The sequence below is a fragment of the Oncorhynchus kisutch genome, linkage group LG13 (genome assembly GCF_002021735.2).
Source record: "Oncorhynchus kisutch isolate 150728-3 linkage group LG13, Okis_V2, whole genome shotgun sequence".
NCBI lineage: Eukaryota > Metazoa > Chordata > Actinopteri > Salmoniformes > Salmonidae > Oncorhynchus > Oncorhynchus kisutch.
Window position 1 is genome coordinate 2,275,043 of NC_034186.2, and position 21,777 is coordinate 2,296,819.

The window sequence follows — 21,777 nt, forward strand, 5'->3', positions numbered from 1 at the left end:
GCACTGATAGTTGGTGGCAACACTTGCCGTGTTAGAATGAATGCCATCTGTCAGAAGACGATACTCTAGTTCAGGTTTGAATACAAAAAAAATAAAAAATAAATGGACAAGACGCCTTCAGATAGAAATAGATTAAGGTTCAGGCCTGTCTCTCTGAGTCTGTCCACACAGATGCGGTGCGTGCGACAGGCAAGGCCTCACCTCCAAGTTATAGTTCTCGATCTGGTAGATGTTGGTCAGGCCCTGTGCTGTGAAGTAGTCCAGGCAGGCTGCGCAGCCCAGCCGCAGAAGAAAGCTGCAACGGGACACGGAGAAGGGAACAGGTTAGTAGTGAAAATACTACCTCAGCATTCTTGTAATAACTCTGTTATATCTAGTAAGTGAAGACAAAGGCCAACAGTAGAGAGATTTCTGTCAAAAATGGCCAACAGTAGAGAGATTTCTGTCGGTTACGGGCACTAAAAAGTGAGCTAATTAGAACCCTGTACAGCGGTTCAGTTTATTTTATATAAACTGTCGCTAGGTGACGCTACAGAGCCGTGTTGCAATTGTTCTGTCAATATTGCGGCTCGTCCTGACTTTATAGTGCCCACAACTGTCCAGAAGCATCAACAGACTCGTGGTTATCAGTGGTGGCTGGTGCCACTTTAAAATCGGAAGGACGAGCTCATAGTAATGGCTGGAATTAATGGAATTGGCATCAAATAGAGATACTATCAGTCATTACTATGAGCTGTCCTTCCTTCACCAGCCTCCACTGGTGGTTGTTTAGCTAGGTACCTGGAGATGCTGCTGTCCATGGGGTAGGGAGGCGGGGGGGTGCAGTGGGAGCTGGGCACCATGGGTAACTGGGGCTGCAGGATGTGGGCGGGGCTCATGGTCGACATGTCAGCACTCATAGGCATGTGGCCCATCATCGGAGTCACTACAGAATCAAACAGACTACTGTGAGCGTTTCTTAAAAGGGCAATTTGATGTTTTAATTATTATTTAAGTTAATCTCAAATTCATTATCTCCAGCACCATACCGGTGTTTACATATTAGGGTCGATTAAGACCAGCTGCAGTGAGCATCACTAGAGAAACAATCCTCTGTGAACGGGGGGGGCATCTCAACAGGGTGATTCCTCAATAGATAGTGGGGGGGGGGGGGGGCATCTCAACAGGGTGATTCCTCAATAGATAGTGGGGGGGGGGGGGGGCATCTCAACAGGGTGAGTCCTCAATAGATAGTGGGGGGGGGCATCTCAACAGGGTGATTCCTCAATAGATAGTGGGGGGGGGGGGGGGGGGGGGCATCTCAACAGGGTGATTCCTCAATAGATAGTGGGGGGGGGGGGGGCATCTCAACAGGGTGAGTCCTCAATAGATAGTGGGGGGGGGCATCTCAACAGGGTGAGTCCTCAATAGATAGTGGGGGGGGGGGCATCTCAACAGGGTGATTCCTCAATAGATAGTGGGGGGGGGGGGGGCATCTCAACAGGGTGAGTCCTCAATAGATAGTGGGGGGGGGCATCTCAACAGGGTGATTCCTCAATAGATAGTGGGGGGGGGGGGGGGGGCATCTCAACAGGGTGAGTCCTCAATAGATAGTGGGGGGGGGGGGGGGGGGGGGGGCATCTCAACAGGGTGAGTCCTCAATAGATAGTGTGGGGGGGGCATCTCAACAGGGTGATTCCTCAATAGATAGTAGGTGGGGGGGGGGGCATCTCAACAGGGTGTGTCCTCAATAGATAGTGGGTGGGGGGGGGGGGCATCTCAACAGGGTGATTCCTCAATAGATAGTGGGGGGGGGGGCATCTCAACAGGGTGATTCCTCAATAGATAGTGGGGGGGGGGCATCTCAACAGGGTGAGTCCTCAATAGATAGTGGGGGGGGGGGCATCTCAACAGGGTGAGTCCTCAATAGATAGTGGGGGGGGGGGGGCATCTCAACAGGGTGAGTCCTCAATAGATAGTGGGGGGGGGGGCATCTCAACAGGGTGATTCCTCAATAGATAGTGGGGGGGGGGGCATCTCAACAGGGTGAGTCCTCAATAGATAGTGGGGGGGGGGGCATCTCAACAGGGTGATACCTCAATAGATATTGTGGGGGGGGGGCATCTCAACAGGGTGATACCTCAATAGATAGTGTGGGGGGGGGCATCTCAACAGGGTGATACCTCAATAGATAGTGGGGGGGGGGGGCATCTCAACAGGGTGAGTCCTCAATAGATAGTGTGGGGGGGGGGCATCTCAACAGGGTGATACCTCAATAGATAGTGTGGGGGGGGGCATCTCAACAGGGTGAGTCCTCAATAGATAGTGTGGGGGGGGGGCATCTCAACAGGGTGATACCTCAATAGATAGTGTGGGGGGGGGCATCTCAACAGGGTGATACCTCAATAGATAGTGTGGGGGGGGGCATCTCAACAGGGTGAGTCCTCAATAGATAGTGTGGGGGGGGGCATCTCAACAGGGTGATACCTCAATAGATAGTGGGGGGGGGGGCATCTCAACAGGGTGATACCTCAATAGATAGTGTGGGGAGGGGCATCTCAACAGGGTGAGTCCTCAATAGATAGTGTGGGGGGGGGCATCTCAACAGGGTGATACCTCAATAGATAGTGGGGGGGGGGCATCTCAACAGGGTGATTCCTCAATAGATAGTGTGGGGGGGCATCTCAACAGGGTGATACCTCAATAGATAGTGGGGGGGGGGCATCTCAACAGGGTGAGTCCTCAATAGATAGTGGGGGGGGGGGGCATCTCAACAGGGTGAGTCCTCAATAGATAGTGGGGGGGGGGGCATCTCAACAGGGTGAGTCCTCAATAGATAGTGGGTGGGGGGGGCATCTCAACAGGGTGAGTCCTCAATAGATAGTGGGTGGGGGGGGCATCTCAACAGGGTGAGTCCTCAATAGATAGTGGGGGGGGGGGGCATCTCAACAGGGTGAGTCCTCAATAGATAGTGGGGGGGGGGGCATCTCAACAGTTTGAGTCCTCAATAGATAGTGGGGGGGGGCATCTCAACAGGGTGAGTCCTCAATAGATAGTGGTTGGGGGGGGGGGGGGCATCTCAACAGGGTGAGTCCTCAATAGATAGTGTGGGGGGGGGGGGCATCTCAACAGGGTGAGTCCTCAATAGATAGTGGGGGGGGGGGGCATCTCAACAGGGTGATTCCTCAATAGATAGTGGGGGGGGGGGGGGCATCTCAACAGGGTGAGTCCTCAATAGATAGTGGGGGGGCGGCATCTCAACAGGGTGAGTCCTCAATAGATAGTGGGGGGGGGGGCATCTCAACAGGGTGAGTCCTCAATAGATAGTGGGGGGGGGGGGGGGGCCGCATCTCAACAGGGTGAGTCCTCAATAGATAGTGTGGGGGGGGCATCTCAACAGGGTGATTCCTCAATAGATAGTAGGTGTGGGGGGGGGCATCTCAACAGGGTGTGTCCTCAATAGATAGTGGGTGGGGGGGGGGCATCTCAACAGGGTGATTCCTCAATAGATAGTGGGGGGGGGGGCATCTCAACAGGGTGATTCCTCAATAGATAGTGGGGGGGGGGCATCTCAACAGGGTGAGTCCTCAATAGATAGTGGGGGGGGGGCATCTCAACAGGGTGAGTCCTCAATAGATAGTGGGGGGGGGGGGGGCATCTCAACAGGGTGAGTCCTCAATAGATAGTGGGGGGGGGGGGGGCATCTCAACAGGGTGAGTCCTCAATAGATAGTGGGGGGGGGGGGGGGCGCGCATCTCAACAGGGTGAGTCCTCAATAGATAGTGTGGGGGGGGCATCTCAACAGGGGTGATTCCTCAATAGATAGTAGGTGGGGGGGGGGGGGGCATCTCAACAGGGTGTGTCCTCAATAGATAGTGGGTGGGGGGGGGGGCATCTCAACAGGGTGATTCCTCAATAGATAGTGGGGGGGGGGGCATCTCAACAGGAGAGAAAATAACTTCACAACGATACATGAGGTGAAGAGGGGAATGTGCTCAATATTAAAGGGCAACTCCACCCCTTTTCAACCCATTTGTTTTCATTATCTTCGGCACAATACCAGTGCCACTACATATGCCAAAACGGCGTGTTTTTATATCCGATGGCGTCGTCATGGTTACGAGGGGAGCACGGAAAATATCCTCCATCTGGCTAGAAAGTTGTTGCAGGTTTTTAGAAAAACCTCAGTTTTTCTAACTTTTTAATTCTACCCTGTGATGTCAAAAGCTTTGGTTTCCTCCCAATTGGCGACATTATTTTCACTTGACTATTCTAATATCAGCGTAAAAACGATTTAGCATTTTCCCACCTGAGATGTTTCCATCAAATTGACATGTCGCAGGTAAAAGGCTGTGATGACGCAGTGCACATACTGGCCCATACACACCTACTACAGTTCAATTTCCCCCAATAAATAAACAATACAAGTTAAATGTGTTTCCATCACATTTTCAACTCTACTGAGGGTTGTGTCTTGTTTTGGCACGTTCGCGCCAGCCAACAGTTCAGATATACAGCGCAGGTAGGCCAGGCTACATCATGTGATTATCATGGACAAAAGAGAGAGAGAATTTCTAATGTGTCCAATGGCAGCCCAGCATCGATCATCAGCCAGAATTAAACACTCGTCGCCGTGCGGTTTCACCACCCGGTGAAGTTGATCATGTAGCCTAATAAGCGGGTGTTTCCCTGAGTCGTAGTGGGGAGGACCACATGTCATAGCCGATCACGTTATGATGGTTATTCAATCAATATTTGACAATAAAGACGTTTCCACCTCCATTTGAATTTTACCGACTCTAAAGATCCCACCTCGTCTATCGTATTTACTTTGGTTTTGTTCGACATTTGGAAAGTTGACCTGACAAGTTTGCTCAGGACTGTTGATCCTGCATGTACTTTAAGCACATAAAATGGTTGGATGGAGACCTGGTTAATGAGAAGCACATTATAGATGCAGACACTAGTATTGTGTTGATGTGGCAGAATTGCTTGAACTTGTAGCCAACCGTTGGAATAGGACCTGCAGGCCCCCAGAGAGGAGAGGAGGAAGAGGGAGGAATAGGACCTGCAGGCCCCCAGAGAGGAGAGGAGGAAGAGGGAGGAATAGGACCTGCAGGCCCCCAGAGAGGAGAGGAGGAAGAGGGAGGAATAGGACCTGCAGGCCCCCAGAGAGGAGAGGAGGAAGAGGGAGGAATAGGACCTGCAGGCCCCCAGAGAGGAGAGGAGGAAGAGGGAGGAATAGGACCTGCAGGCCCCCGGAGTGGAGGAAGAGGGAGGAATAGGACCTGCAGGCCCCCGGAGAGGAGAGGAGGAAGAGGGAGGAATAGGACCTGCAGGCCCCCGGAGAGGAGAGGAGGAAGAGGGAGGAATAGGACCTGCAGGCCCCCGGAGAGGAGAGGAGGAAGAGGGAGGAATAGGACCTGCAGGCCCCCGGAGAGGAGTGGAGGAAGAGGGAGGAATAGGACCTGCAGGCCCCCAGAGAGGAGAGGAGGAAGAGGGAGGAATAGGACCTGCAGGCCCCCAGAGAGGAGAAGAGGAAGAGGGAGGAATAGGACCTGCAGGCCTCCGGAGAGGAGAGGAGGAAGAGGGAGGAATAGGACCTGCAGGCCCCCAGAGAGGAGAGGAGGAAGAGGGAGGAATAGGACCTGCAGGCCCCCAGAGAGGAGAGGAGGAAGAGGGAGGAATAGGACCTGCAGGCCCACAGAGAGGAGTGGAGGAACCGGGAGGGAGAGGACCTGCAGGCCCACAGAAAGAGGAGGAACAGGGAGGAAGAGGACCTGCAGGCCCCCAGAGAGGAGGAACAGGACCTGCAGGCCCCCATAGAGGAGTGGAGGAACAGGGAGAGAGAGGACCTGCAGGCCCACAGAGAGGAGAGGAGAAACAGGGAGGAATAGGACCTGCAGGCCCCCAGAGAGGAGTAACAGGACCTGCAGGCCCCCATAGAGGAGTGGAGGAATGGGACCTGCAGGCCCACAGAGAGGAGGAACAGGACCTGCAGGCCCCCAGAGAGGAGTGGAGGAACAGGGAGGAAGAGGACCTGCAGGCCCCCAGAGAGGAGAGGAGAGGAGAGGAGGAAGAGGGAGGAACATGGCCTGCAGGCCCCCAGAGAGGAGAGGAGGAAGAGGGAAGAATAGGACCTGCAGGCCCCCAGAGAGGAGAGGAGGAAGAGGGAGGAATAGGACCTGCAGGCCCCCAGAGAGGAGGAACAGGACCTGCAGGCCCCCATAGAGGAGTGGAGGAACAGGGAGGGAGAGGACCTGCAGGCCCACAGAGAGGAGTGGAGGAACCGGGAGGGAGAGGACCTGCAGGCCCACAGAAAGAGGAGGAACAGGGAGGAAGAGGACCTGCAGGCCCCCAGAGAGGAGGAACAGGACCTGCAGGCCCCCATAGAGGAGTGGAGGAACAGGGAGAGAGAGGACCTGCAGGCCCACAGAGAGGAGAGGAGAAACAGGGAGGAATAGGACCTGCAGGCCCCCAGAGAGGAGTAACAGGACCTGCAGGCCCCCATAGAGGAGTGGAGGAATGGGACCTGCAGGCCCACAGAGAGGAGGAACAGGACCTGCAGGCCCCCAGAGAGGAGTGGAGGAAACAGGGAGGAAGAGGACCTGCAGGCCCACAGAGAGGAGGAACAGGGAGGAAGAGGACCTGCAGGCCCCCAGAGAGGAGTGGAGGAACAGGGAGGAAGAGGACCTGCAGGCCCCCAGAGAGGAGAGGAGAGGAGAGGAGGAAGAGGGAGGAACATGGCCTGCAGGCCCCCAGAGAGGAGAGGAGGAACAGGGAGGAAGAGGACCTGCAGGCCCCCAGAGAGGAGAGGAGGAAGAGGGTCCCACAGGGATTACATTCACCTATGGGAGGAGGCGTTCTGACAGAGGCCCCTACACACCTCTCTCAGCGCCCCGCGTGCCCAGACAGGTACCGCTACCCTGCCTGTCCCGCCTGACGCGTGTCACATGATCGACACAAAGGGGACGTGGAGACGGGGCCAGGGAGGTACGGGGGGGAGGGAGAACCGGACCAGGACCTAGCCAGATAGAAACATCGACTAGGGAGAATCTCTCATCATACAAAAGTGTAAGGCACACTTACTGTCAGTCAGGCCTTGGGGCATGGAGGAAGGCGTGAGTATATTGCGCTGCTGGGGGTTGATTAGCTGGCTGACGGAGGGGAGCTTGTTGACCTTGCCGTGGGGGTGAGGAGGGGAGCTGGAGCCATACTGGGGCTGGGGGGCCATGGCGCTCCTGGGGCAGGAGAGAGGAGGGTACAGGCCATTACTCTCATCCCCCCAGAGATCCCATCTTTAACGACAAAGGGCCACAAGGCTGTTAGTTACACAGTTGGAAACAACATGTCCAGTAGGATAAACAGACTGTGTGTGTATACTTGCTCTCTCTCTACCCTGTTTATTGCACTTTGTTTAATAAAGGCCATATGTGACTAAGAAATAGTTCAGATCGTTTTTATAGAACTTTGTCATATAGTATTGTACTGAGGATAACTTTAATTTATCTGAAACTTTACTGGAGATAAGAATGAAAGTACAAACATTACTCAATCAATATACTAGGTCTCACCTAGCAGAGTACATATCTCAATCAATATACTAGGTCTCACCTAGCAGAGTACATATCTCAATCAATATACTAGGTCTCACCTAGCAGAGTACATATCAATCAATATACTAGGTCTCACCTAGCAGAGTACATATCTCAATCAATATACTGTAGGTGTTACCTAGCAGGGTACATACTGTAGGTGCTACCTAGCAGGGTACATACTGTAGGTGCTACCTAGCAGGGTACATACTGTAGGTGCTACCTAGCAGGGTACATACTGTAGGTGTTACCCAGCAGGGTACATACTGTAGGTGTTACCTAGCAGGGTACATACTGTAGGTGTTACCTAGCAGGGTACATACTGTAGGTGTTACCTAGCAGGGTACATACTGTAGGTGTTACCTAGCAGGGTACATACTGTAGGTGTTACCTAGCAGGGTACATACTGTAGGCGTTACCTAGCTGGGAACATACTGTATCTTAATCAATATAATAGGTGTTACCTAGCAGGGTACATACTATATCTTAATCAATATAATCGGTGTTACCTAGCAGGGTACATATTGTAGGTGTTACCCAGCAGGGTACATAATGTAGGTGTTACCTAGCAGGGTACATACTGTAGGTGTTACCTAGCAGGGTACATACTGTAGGTGTTACCTAGCTGGGTACATACTGTAGGTGTTACCTAGCAGGGTACATACTGTAGGTGTTACCTAGCAGGGTACATATTGTAGGTGTTACCCAGCAGGGTGCATACTGTAGGTGTTACCTAGCAGGGTACATACTGTAGGTGCTACCTAGCAGGGTACATACTGTAGGTGTTACCTAGCAGGGAACATACTGTAGGTGTTACCTAGCAGGGTACATACTGTCGGTGTTACCTAGCAGGGTACATACTGAAGGTGCTACCTAGCAGGGTACATACTGTAGGTGTTACCTAGAAGGGTACATACTGTATGTGTTACCTAGCAGGGTACATACTGTAGGTGTTACCTAGAAGGGTACATACTGTAGGTGTTACCTAGCAGGGTACATACTGTAGGTGTTACCTAGCATGGTACATACTGTAGGTGCTACCTAGCAGGGTACATACTGTAGGTGCTACCTAGCAGGGTACATACTGTAGGTGTTACCTAGCGTGGGTACATACTGTAGGTGCTACCTAGCAGGGTACATACTGTAGGTGTTACCTAGAAGGGAACATACTGTAGGTGTTACCTAGCAGGGTACATACTGTCGGTGTTACCTAGCAGGGTACATACTGTCGGTGTTACCTAGCAGGGTTCATACTGTAGGTGTTACCTAGCAGGGTACATACTGTAGGTGTTACCTAGCAGGGTACATACTGTAGGTGTTACCTAGCAGGGTACATGCTGTAGGTGTTACCTAGCAGGGTACATACTGTAGGTGTTACCTAGCAGGGTACATACTGTAGGTGTACCTAGCAGGGTACATACTGTAGGTGTTACCTAGCAGGGGTACATGCTGTAGGTGTTACCTAGCAGGGTACATACTGTAGGTGTTACCTAGCAGGGTACATACTGTAGGTGTTACCTAGAAGGGTACATACTGTATGTGTTACCTAGCAGGGTACATACTGTAGGTGTTACCTAGCAGGGTACATACTGTAGGTGTTACCTAGCAGGGTACATACTATAGGTGTTACCTAGCAGGGTACATCTCAATCAGTTTCTGTGTTGTAGATAATTGTTGACTGGGAAACACAGCAGCTTCAACTGAGGTTCCTTGTTTGTGTTAAATTAAGCAGATGAAGAATTGGGTGGAACGATGGATTTGCTAGTGCCTAGTGATTTACCTGAAGTGTAGGTTATATATATATTTTTAAATAACTAATTGACCAACATGAATTGAATAGTAGCACTCATCCCTCAGCACTAATCCCTCGGCACTAATCCCTCGGCACTAATCCCTCAGCACTAATCCCTCGGCACTAATCCCTCGGCACTAGCCTTTCGGCACTAATCCTTTTGGCACTAATCTCTCTGCACTAATCTCTCTGCACTAATCTCTCTGCACTCATCTCTCGGCACTAATCTCTCTGCACTAATCTATCTGCACTAATCTCTCTGCACTAATCTCTCTGCACTCATCTCTCGGCACTAATCTCTCTGCACTAATCTATCTGCACTAATCTATCTGCACTAATCTCTCTGCACTAATCTCTCTGCACTAATCCTTTCGGCACTAATCCTTTCGGCACTAATCCATTCTGCACTAATCTCTCTGCACTAATCTCTCTGCACTAATCTCTCTGCACTAATCTCTCTGCACTAATCTTCTCGGCACTAATCTCTCTGCACGAATCTCTATGCACTAATCTCTCTGCACTAATCTCTCTGCACTACGAGCAGCATGAGAGGAAAAGCACAAAAGGAGAAGGAAAGTCAAAGCAGGATCTGTATTTATTTATTTAGGTGTTACCTAGCAGGTGTATTTATTCTGACAGACCAAAGTATCACAACAATCTGTTTCAAACAGAACGTTCACAAAAGCATTTCTCCATAGAATCTGCTCCTTCTAGATAAATGCATACACTATACATCATACATTAGGCATTTTCAATCTACTTTAATAAACTTTTTCTTTAAGAAAATTCACAAGATCTAAAACAAACAAACTGTCCCGCAGTGATGTTGAGAAACATGACCAGCATAATCAAAGTTATCTTCATAAAAATATCTCTCCCTGTAAGATAAATATGTGTCCCAAATGGTACCCTATTCCCTATATAGAGCACAACTATTGACCAGGGCTGGTACCCTATATAGAGCACTACTATTGACCAGGGCTGGTACCCTATTCCCTTTATAGTGCACTACTATTGACCTGGGAGAAATGAGTAGTGCACTATATAGAGAATATGGTGCCATTTGTGCACCCTTAGGTTTGAGTCCAGCTCCAATGACAAAGAGAAAGCTTTAAGAGAGCTCAAAGACCTGACCAGCTCCAGACCTTCAGGCCAACATGCAGACTACTCAAAGACAACCTAGGTTCCTGACCAGCTCCAGACCTTCAGGCCAACATGCAGACTACTCAAAGACAACCTAGGTTCCTGACCAGCTCCAGACCTTCAGGCCAACATGCAGACTACTCAAAGACAACCTAGGTTCCTGATCAGCTCCAGACCTTCAGGCCAACATGCAGACTACTCAAAGACAACCTAGGTTCCTGACCAGCTCCAGACCTTCAGGCCAACATGCAGACTACTCAAAGACAACCTAGGTTCCTGACCAGCTCCAGAGCTTCAGGCCAACATGCTGACTACTCAAAGACAACCTAGGCTCCTGACCAGCTCCAGACCTTCAGGCCAACATGCTGACTACTCAAAGACAACCTAGGTTCCTGACCAGCTCCTGACCATCAGGCCAACATGCTGACTACTCAAAGACAACCTAGGTTCCTAACCAGCTCCAGACCTTCAGGCCAACATGCTGACTACTCAAAGACAACCTAGGTTCCTGACCAGCTCCTGACCTTCAGGCCAACATGCTGACTACTCAAAGACAACCTAGGTTCCTAACCAGCTCCAAGACTTCAGCCCAACATGCTGACTACTCAAAGACAACCTAGGTTCCTGACCAGCTCCAGACCTTCAGGCCAACATGCTGACTACTCCGGTCTACGTGTGCACCATCCACACCAGACGCGATCATGTGAAGCAGGTTAAAATATCAAAACCAACTGTGAACCAACTCATTTCGGGGCAGGTTAAAAACTAACATGAAACATTCATGGACATTTAGCTAGCTAGCTGTTGCACGCAACTTGGCCGGTGAGGTTTGGGTGTTGGCCAAAAGCTGACTGCACTACAAGTGGACTGTGTCCCTGTCCATTAACTCAATAACTTCTATTTGTGACTCGTTCCAGGAAGCTAGGTCTATGTCACGCGTCAATACTTCACAGGAGAGCCATTTGAACATAAACATTTACGTTTTTTTTCTCAAAATGCGCACATGTCTTCTGGAACATATGAACTTTCCTATGCCTTAATAACAACCTTGTATGCCATCTGTAAATATTAATACAATTGTTAAATTACGAGCCTAGTTGGTTTAGCCACAGAAAAAGCCAGCAACCTTCCTGCTAGCCATGATTGGCTGAGATAATGAGTGGGCTGGACATGAGATGAGGTTGCATTGGTCTGCCATGTAGCACGCTTCTGTCTATAACAACATGAGCTGGTCAGTATGTGTAGGTAATTCTTTCTAATGTGACTTTTTTGAAAGATATCACGTCGTAGAACTGCGTAAGTGATGCTCTCCACTTTCTGGACGACCAGTAGAAATCAGTGGAATTAGAGTATGATAGGATTCTGGCGTTTGATTTCAAATATGCAGACGGAGTCAAAAAGAGAACACACAGAATGCTGTTGTATAAAACACCTGTCTCTCCGGATTACATCTTCAAACTAAGGGCAACCGTGTTATATGTGGCAGAGTGGGAGAAGCGTCCATCCATGTGCGCTCTGAACGTTATGAAAGCGAAACGCTCTGAATTTACGAATGGCCAATCTGACAATGCTCTGAGTTTACAAACGCCGAGAGCACACTCTGGCACTACAGATCAAATTTACGAACGGCCAATCTGACAATGCTCTGAGTTTACAAACCCCGAGAGCACACTCTGGCACTACAGATTAAATTTACATACCCGTAGTATAAACCAGCCTTTAGTCTTGAAATCTTTGGTTGCTTAGTACACTAGCGTACTCACTCTGTTTAGCACATGGCCTCATGTGTGAATCCTTAAAGAGATGGGTGGGGATAAAGCTTAAGAGGGTGTGAACGATGCTGAATGGGTGTAGACAAAGAACACCTATCTTGTAGGTACCAAAATATTCAAGGGCCATTTTCTCAAAAGTGGGGTTATACGTTTATCAACTTTCAAAGCAGAATTACTTTCCCATTGTTCCTCAACTGTAGTGAATTATATACCATTTTCCAGCTCGGAGTCTCTACTTTTATCCAATTTATTTTAAAAAAATCAATTTTTCAAATTGAGCTAAATAAGACTGAATCGAGCCGTTTGGTCACATTTTACCATCAGCAAAACACAACCCTAAAAAAATAAAAGTCACGAATGGAGCTTTGAAAATTATGCGCTGTATGTGCAGCATAGCATGATCTCTGAAAATGAAACTAATGGGCTAAAATTAAATAGAACTCTACCTCCCTCTGCTGTTTGAAAGTGGTGTTGCCACACATTAGCTACAAATTAAGCAAACTTTTATCAAATCAAATCTGGCATGCAAAAAACACATTAATTTATGATTTGAGATTAGAACGTGACAACACCTTATCAGTAGACCATGGCTGGCATTCAGAGTATTGTGATAGTAGCCAGCCAGACTAAAGTCATAATATATTGTTTATGATACATGAATATCGGTTTATTTAACTCTGCTTGGAGAATGTGATAGTTTCACAAGAAGCTCGGGACGTAGCCGGGCCTTAAGCAGACTGCAGACAGGAACCAGAGAAGAGAAAGAAGGAAGAAATAGCACTGTTTGAAGTAGAAGACAGGAACGAGTCAATCTCAAACGCTAATTGTCAATTCATAGAGGGCACCACTGCACCCTTCAGAAAACCTATTTTTCGCGTGGGCATCCTATGCGGGACTAGCCGCCCTTGGCGGCAACTTCTTCCCATGAATCTTAGCATGTTACTTAGCAACAACAGTCACTACTAAGTCGCCCTCAAAGTCAGAATAAATCTTTATAAATGTAATAAATATGTCATTAATTTCTACGTTTTTGCATTTCTGATCAAATTTGATCATGAACACAAAAACATTAGCTAGCTAGCTAAGCCTGAGACTGTCACTTCATATGAAATGAAAGAGAAGCTAACCAACCGGTTAGTGCAACACTAAATGCAATGCTCATTCCATAAGCAAGCAAGCTAGAAGTTTATTTTATCATAAAGAACAGGTTTAAATGAAGCAGCAAGTTGTCAAACTATCGTAAATAAGTGACAAGCTACAAGCTAATGATCAGTACCCAGCATCCTTAGCTAGGATGCCTGTATACCGAGTTCATAAAACGCTTCCCATAACAGGATGTGAATCCGATATTCTCAAGATGTCCTGAAACTTCCTACGAATTTCGGGACAATGTAGGAATATGAAACCCGTGACGCAAATTGTCTAGTGGGAAGCAACATTTAGCCTAGTGATTTTTTTTTTTTGCAATATAAAAAACAACACCCCAGAGAATGTAGAATAGCAATACAGGAAGTATTCACACCACTTGATTTGATCCACTTTTGTAACATTTGCCCATTTTATTATTTTCAGAATTCTTCAAGCTCTGTCAAATTGGTTGTTGATCATTTATAGAAAACCATTTTCAGGTCTTGCTATAGATTTTCAAGCAGATTTAAGTCCAAACTGTAACTCAGGCACTCAGGAACATTCACTATTTTCTTGGTAAGCAACTCCAGTGTAGATTTGGCCTTGTGTTTTAGGTTATAGTCCTGCAGACAGTTGAGTTGGTGTCTGATGGAAAGCAGACTGAACCAGATTTTCCTCTAGGATTTTGCCTGAGTTTAGATCCATTACGTTTGTTTTTTTATCCTGAAAAACTCCCCAGTCCTTAACGATTACAAGCATAATCATAACATGATGCAGCCACCACTATACTTGGAAATATGGAGAGTGGTACTTAGTAATGTATTGGATTTGCCCCAAACATAACACTTTGTATTCAGGACAAAAAACTGAATTGCTTAAGTATTTTTTGGGGCAGTATTACTTTAGTGCATTGATGCAATAGGTGCCCTTCTTTGCGAGGTATTGGAACACATCCCTGGTCTTTGTGGTTGAATCTGTGTTTGAAATGCACTGCTCGACTGAGGGACCTTACAAATAATTGTATGTGTGGGGTACAAAGATCAGGTAGTCATTTAAAAAATCATGATCAAAACTACAATTGCACACAGAGTGAGTCCATGCAAGTTATGAGACTTGTTAAACACATTTTTACTCCTGAACTTATTTAGGCTTATAGTATAGGGTAGCATAGTATAGGGTAGTATAGGGTAGTATAGTATAGGGTAGTATAGTATAGGGTAGCATAGTATAGGGTAGTATAGTATAGGGTAGCATAGTATAGTATAGGATAGTATAGGGTAGCATAGTATAGTATAGGGTAGTATAGTATAGGGTAGCATAGGGTAGTATAGTATAGGATAGTATAGGGTAGTATAGGGTAGCATAGTATAGGGTAGTATAGTATAGGGTAGCATAGTATAGTATAGGGTGGTATAGTATAGGGTAGCATAGGGTAGGATAGTATAGGGTAGCATAGGGTAGTATAGTATAGGGTAGTATAGTATGGGGTAGTGCAGTGCAGGGCAGTGTAGTATAGTATAGGGTAGTGTAGTATAGGGTAGCGTAGTATAGTATAGGGTAGTATAGTATAGGGTAGTATAGTATAGGGTAGCATAGTATAGGGTAGTATAGATAGGGTTGTGAGGTATAGGGTAGTATAATATAGGGTAGTGCAGTATAAGGTAGTATAGTATAGGGCAGTGTAGTATAGTATAGGGTAGTGTAGTATAGGGTAGCATAGTATAGTATAGGCTACACTGGGTAGTGTAGTATAGTATAGGGTTGGTATAGTATGGGGTGGTGTAGTGTAGTATAGTTTAGGGTAGTGTAGTATAGGGTGGTGTAGTGTAGTATAGGGTAGTGTAGGATAGTATAGGGTAGTGTAGTATAGGGCAGTATAGTGTAGTATAGGATAGTATAGTGTAGGGTAGTGTAGTATAGGGTAGTGTAGTATAGGGTAGGATAGTATAGGCTAGTGTAGTATAGTATAGGGTAGTGTAGTATAGGATAGTATAGGGTAGGGTAGTATAGGATAGTATAGGGTAGGGTAGTATAGGGTAGTATAGTATAGGGCGGCAGCGTAGCCTAGTGGTTAGAGCATTGGACTAGTAACCGGAAGGTTGCGAGTTCAAACCCCCGAGCTGACAAGGTACAAATCTGTCGTTCTGCCCCTGAACAGGCAGTTAATCCAATGTTCCCAGGCCGTCATTGAAAATAAGAATGTGTTCTTAACTGACTTGCCTGGTTAAATAAAGGTAAAATTAAAATAAAAAAATAGGGTAGTATAGTATAGTGTAGTATAGGGTGGTGTAGTATAGTGTATGGTGGTATAGTATAGGGTACTATAGGGTAGTGTAGTATAGAGTAGGGTAGTATAGAGTAGGGTAGTGTAGAGTGGTGTAGTATAGGATAGTATAGGGTGGTGTAGTATAGGGTAGTATAGGGTAGTGTAGTATAGAGTAGGGTAGTATAGAGTAGGGTAGTGTAGAGTGGTGTAGTATAGGATAGTATAGGGTGGTGTAGTATAGGGTAGTATAGGGTAGTGTAGTATAGAGTAGGGTAGTATAGAGTAGGGTAGTGTAGGGTGGTGTAGTATAGTGTATGGTGGTATAGTATAGGGTACTATAGGGTAGTGTAGTATAGAGTAGGGTAGTATAGAGTAGGGTAGTGTAGAGTGGTGTAGTATAGGATAGTATAGGGTGGTGTAGTATAGGGTAGTATAGGGTAGTGTAGTATAGAGTAGGGTAGTGTAGAGTGGTGTAGTATAGGGTGGTGTAGTATAGGGTAGTATAGGGTAGTGTAGTATAGAGTAGGGTAGTATAGGGTAGTATAGAGTAGGGTAGTGTAGTATAGAGTAGTATAGGGTAGGATAGTGTAGTATAGAGTAGTATAGGGTAGTATAGAGTAGTATAGGGTAGTGTAGGGTAGTGTAGAGTAGTATAGGAGGTATAGGATAGTATAGGGTAGTGTAGTATAGGGTAGTGTAGTATAGGATCGTATAGGGTAGTGTAGTATAGGATAGTATAGGGTAGTATAGTATAGGATAGTATAGGGTAGTGTAGTATAGGGTAGTGTAGTATAGAGTAGGGTAGTGTAGAGTAGGGTAGTGTAGAGTGGTGTAGTATAGGGTGGTGTAGTATAGGGTGGTGTAGTATAGGGTAGTGTAGTATAGAGTAGGGTAGTGTAGAGTAGGGTAGTGTAGAGTGGTGTAGTATAGGGTAGTATAGGGTAGTGTAGTATAGGGTAGTGTAGTATAGAGTAGGGTAGTATAGGGTAGTGTAGTATAGAGTAGTATAGGGTAGTGTAGTATAGAGTAGGGTAGTGTAGGGTGGTGTAGTATAGGGTGGTGTAGTATAGGGTAGTATAGGGTAGTGTAGTATAGAGTAGGGTAGTGTAGGGTGGTGTAGTATAGGGTAGTATAGGGTAGTGTAGTATAGAGTAGGGTAGTGTAGGGTGGTGTAGTATAGGGTAGTATAGGGTAGTGTAGTATAAAGTAGGGTAGTGTAGGGTGGTGTAGTATAGGGTGGTGTAGTATAGGGTAGTATAGGGTAGTGTAGTATAGAGTAGGGTAGTGTAGGGTGGTGTAGTATAGGGTAGTATAGAGTAGTGTAGTATAGAGTAGTATAGGGTAGTGTGGTATAGAGTAGGGTAGTGTAGGGTGGTGTAGTATAGGGTAGTGTAGGGTAGTATAGGGTAGTGTAGGGTAGTATAGGGTAGTGTAGTGTAGTATAGAGTAGGGTAGGGTAGTATAGGGTAGGGTAGGGTAGTATAGGGTAGGGTAGGGTAGTATAGGGTAGGGTAGTATAGAGTAGGGTAGTGTAGTATAGAGTAGGGTAGTATAGAGTAGGGTAGTGTAGGGTGGTGTAGTATAGGGTGGTGTAGTATAGGGTAGTATAGGGTAGTGTAGTATAGAGTAGGGTAGTGTAGGGTGGTGTAGTATAGAGTAGGGTAGTGTAAAATAGGGTAGTGTAGTGTAGTATAGAGTAGGGTAGAGTAGGGTAGTGTAGAGTAGTGTAGTATAGGGTAGTGTAGAGTAGGGTAGTGTGGAGTAGGGTAGTATAGAGTAGGGTAGTATAGAGTAGGGTAGTATAGAGTAGGGTAGTATAGTGTAGTATAGGGTAGTGTAGTGTAGAGTAGGGTAGTGTAGTATAGAGTAGAGTAGGGTAGGGTAGGGTAGTATAGAGTAGGGTAGTATATGGTAGGGTAGTGTAGAGTAGGGTAGTGTAGAGTAGGGTAGTATAGGGTAGCGTAGTATAGAGTAGGGTAGTATAGGGTAGGGTAGAGTAGGGTAGTATAGGGTAGTGTAGAGTAGGGTAGTGTAGGGTAGTATAGAGTAGGGTAGTATAGGGTAGGGTAGTGTAGAGTAGGGTAGTGTAGGGTAGTATAGAGTAGGGTAGTATAGGGTAGGGTAGTGTAGAGTAGGGTAGTGTAGAGTAGGGTAGTATAGGGTAGAGTAGGGTAGTATAGAGTAGGGTAGTGTAGTATAGGGTAGTATAGGGTAGTGTAGTATAGAGTAGGGTAGTATAGAGTAGGGTAGTGTAGTATAGGGTAGTATAGGGTAGTGTAGTATAGAGTAGGGTAGTATAGAGTAGGGTAGTGTAGAGTAGGGTAGTGTAGAGTAGGGTAGTGTAGAGTAGGGTAGTGTAGAGTGGTGTAGTATAGAGTAGGGTAGTATAGTGTAGTATAGAGTAGGGTAGTGTAGAGTAGGGTAGTGTAGAGTGGTGTAGTATAGAGTAGGGTAGTATAGTGTAGTATAGAGTAGGGTAGTGTAGAGTAGGGTAGTGTAGAGTAGGGTAGTGTAGAGTGGTGTAGTATAGAGTAGGGTAGTATAGTGTAGTATAGAGTAGGGTAGTATAGAGTAGGGTAGTGTAGAGTAGGGTAGTGTAGAGTGGTGTAGTATAGAGTAGGGTAGTATAGTGTAGTATAGAGTAGGGTAGTATAGAGTAGGGTAGTATAGGGTGGGGTAGGTTGATATTATTGTCCAGAAGGCTAAGACTGTTGAACAGCAACAGTTGATTGAATCTGTAGAATATCGGGAGACTCTTGATTTGTCCGAGAGAAGAAGAGAGAGAGGAAACAAAGAAAAAGAAGGCCATGTCTGGAAGGTTCGGCAGTAGGTTTTATTCCGTCATGAATGAACCCTTCTAGGGTTAGCAAGAATACAGGTGAAAGGTCATGGAGATGAATTTTAAACAACAAAGCAGCATGCTGAGAAGACGGGTATCTAGTAAGAGAATAGCCGGCTCCAGCTATTTCCCCAGGGTCCATACTGACGAACAGCAGGAATGTCAGTGGTACACAATTTGGTTGCGATTGTAAATGTTTAAAGTATCATCAAATAGTGTAATAGTCTAGATCAGGCGTGTCAAACTAATCCCCCCCCCCCCCCCAGACCATATTCGTCTTCAATGAGGTCATGAGGGGTACCGTACTGTAAAACATTTTATAGTTCCTCAGCGTCAACATTTGGTAAAACATATAGTCCTCTATCTGTTGATTTTGGACAGAGGACTATTTTTTACGATACCCCGTGACTTGTCTAGCTTTAATTTCTGTGACCTATTAGAGAGCTGCACAACGTCAAGGAACGGTGCAAATGTAGGTCGGCTTTCATCACTACACAGTTTCTATTTGGTTTAAGTCATTTTAAAGTATACTGAGTTCGTCCCCCCTGTATGTTTGACACCCCAGGTCTAGATAATACTGTTCTGTTGATACGAAAGAAAAACCCTTAAGAGGAAATATTGCAGCATGTTAAAAACCAATGGGCCCTGCTCTGACCTAAAGCTCCCTCCAGTTCCCTGTCATGACCTGCTGCACTGCCACATCCAGCCACAATGGGGGGGGGGGGGGGGGGCAGAGGGCAGTGTGACAGAACCCAAGTGGACTAAAACTAAAAATGGCTTTTCAAAACCAAATGTAATCTGCACGTTTTCTAAATGAGAAACAGTAGCATAAGCAATAATTATCATAGTGCATGAAAGCAGAAAGGTTATTTAAAACTATAATTTGCAGATAATTGCCTTTCTCTCCCCAGCTTTAGCTGAATGGGCCGAGGGAGGGCATAGTTTGTTTCTTTTAAAGTATGAATAAACTCAAGCCAATGACTGGGACTGATTTTGGAATTTGGAAATGGCTGTTGTGGAAACTTGGCAGAGCACCTAAAGGTGTTTCCATCAGTCTCTATATTTATTATCTGTCAATCGGACATAATATGACCTAATTACAGGGTAAGTACAACCAAGTACACCACGAAACTAGGTTCACCCTCTGAGGTGCGCAAGCAGACATCTCTGATGAAAATGCGATCCAGATCTCAACAGCTTTTGTCACGGCCAAAATACTCCTCTTTCAAGATGATATGATTATCGTTGTGTTCAACTGGGCCAAAAACTCAGGCATCATTATACTTGACGGGTTCATCACCAGTTACCAAATGTAACACAACCATCACTTTTCAATAACATGCAACCAAACAAGCGATCATGCTCAGCCAATGTCGTGTTGAATCACCCCCCACCCCTCCCCCACACACAAACACAACATCCAAAACAACTTCTCACATGGACAATCTCCACTGTCAGCTTTCTTTGCGTGCTACAGTACAGTCCTTATTTAAATACAAAACAATCTCCAAAGAACAAGTCAAGTAGTTAAGTTAAAATGTCAAGTGTGAAGCGTGCAGAAAAAGTGTAGAGACAAAAACAAGGAACCACACTATGAAGCTAAGGAGGGTGGGCCTTACAGGCTGCAGGCCTGTCTGGAACCATGTGGGCCTAGGGCTCTTTCTCAATTCATCTTTCCTTGATTCCTTGCATCCTGTCTCCTTCTCAAAATAAAAATTGGAGAAGAAGAGGAGAGACCTTGGAGACCTTCTCCTCCAACGTGGTTGAGGAGAGACCTTGGAGACCTTCTCCTCCAACGTGGTTGAGGAGAGACCTTGGAGACCTTCTCCTCCAACGCGGTTGAGGAGAGACCTTGGAGACCTTCTCCTCCAACGCGGTTGAGGAGAGACCTTGGAGACCTTCTCCTCCAACGTGGTTGAGGAGAGACCTTGGAGACCTTCTCCTCCAACGCGGTTGAGGAGAGACCTTGGAGACCTTCTCCTCCAACGCGGTTGAGGAGAGACCTTGGAGACCTTCTCCTCCAACGCGGTTGAGGAGAGACCTTGGAGACCTTCTCCTCCAACGCGGTTGAGGAGAGACCTTCTCCTCCAACGTGGTTGAGGAGAGACCTTGGAGACCTTCTCCTCCAACGCGGTTGAGGAGAGACCTTGGAGACCTTCTCCTCCAATGCGGTTGAGGAGAGAGGATGTAAGGAATCATCAAATTGAGATAGAGCTTTTACCTCAGTTTGGTTCAGGAGAGAAGAGCAGCACTGATAGGTGCTAGTGGACTCCAGTATGTATCTGTCTGTCAGAGAGTAGTACTCACTGTTTCTGCAGGAGGTTCTGCTGCTGCTGCCTGTATGACTCTACAGTGTGCTGAGGCAGAAACTGCATGAGTTCCAGAGACTCTTTGATTTTTACCAAAATCTCATAGATTTCACGGCCTTTAATCTACAGAGGGAGAGAGAGAGGGGTTGGTTAGCAGCTGGAACATACCACAAGATGAATATATTGTATACAATAGAGTGTATCAGGGTTGGTTTTACCAATATGGACAGAGGACCTTTATTCTGAAGGTCAGACTCTAATTTTGAAACACTCCCCTAATTATTGTTTTTATTTTTTTTAAATAAAAAATTCATTAATCTTTTATTTAAAACAAGGCAAGTCAGTTAAAAACGAATTCTTATTTACAATGAGGGCCTACAAAAACGCAAAAAGAAATACAGGACTTAAAACACACACGTTTTCTTTCTTCATGTATCCAACAAGACTGATCTATGTTAATTGGTGTTGTAATTCTATTTCTATAGAATAGACTGTACTAACATCATCATGGGGTCAGTTAATTCCCTGGGGAAAACCCAGGTAAAGGAACAGAGGACCATAGACAAAGATATTATATTATCTATGATGTGGACAGACTGGATACTCACAGGCAGACAAAATACTTCCTCATCGGTGGATCTTCTCTTCTTGACGGAGGACATCTGGATTCCATGGGGGGCCTGGCGGAAGGCTGGAGAGGAGGAGGAGGAGGGAGGAGGGAGGGGAGGAGAGGAGGGAGGGAGGAGAGGAGGGAGGAGGGGAGGACAGAGGGAACAGAGGAGGACGGAGGGAGGAGAGGAAGACGGAGGGGGAGAGGAGGAGGGGGAGGAGGAGGGAGGGAGGGGAGGAGAGGAGGAGGGAGGAGAGGAGGAGAGGAGGGAGGGAGGAGAGAAGGAGGGAGAGGAGGACGGAGGGAGGAGAGAAGGAGGGAGGAGAGGAGGAGGAGGGAGAGGA

General features: G+C 46.7%; 1 protein-coding gene across 5 annotated transcripts in view; it reads right to left on the reverse strand.

Moving 5' to 3' along the window:
* Positions 1 to 21,777, reverse strand: part of LOC109883783 (tumor protein 63) — a 178,195-nt gene that overhangs the window by 3,025 nt on the left and 153,393 nt on the right. For 3 of the 5 annotated variants that reach the window (XM_031838166.1, XM_031838165.1, XM_031838170.1), the window contains 5 exons: positions 21,432 to 21,514; positions 20,822 to 20,946; positions 7,069 to 7,277; positions 781 to 925; positions 202 to 295 (listed from right to left, as the gene is read on the reverse strand). In XM_031838166.1, the coding sequence (XP_031694026.1) occupies positions 202 to 295; positions 781 to 925; positions 7,069 to 7,277; positions 20,822 to 20,946; positions 21,432 to 21,514 (656 nt within the window). The remainder of the gene's footprint in view (positions 1 to 201; positions 296 to 780; positions 926 to 7,068; positions 7,278 to 20,821; positions 20,947 to 21,431; positions 21,515 to 21,777) is intronic. The other 2 variants (XM_031838169.1, XM_031838168.1) reach the window with 1 other exon arrangement.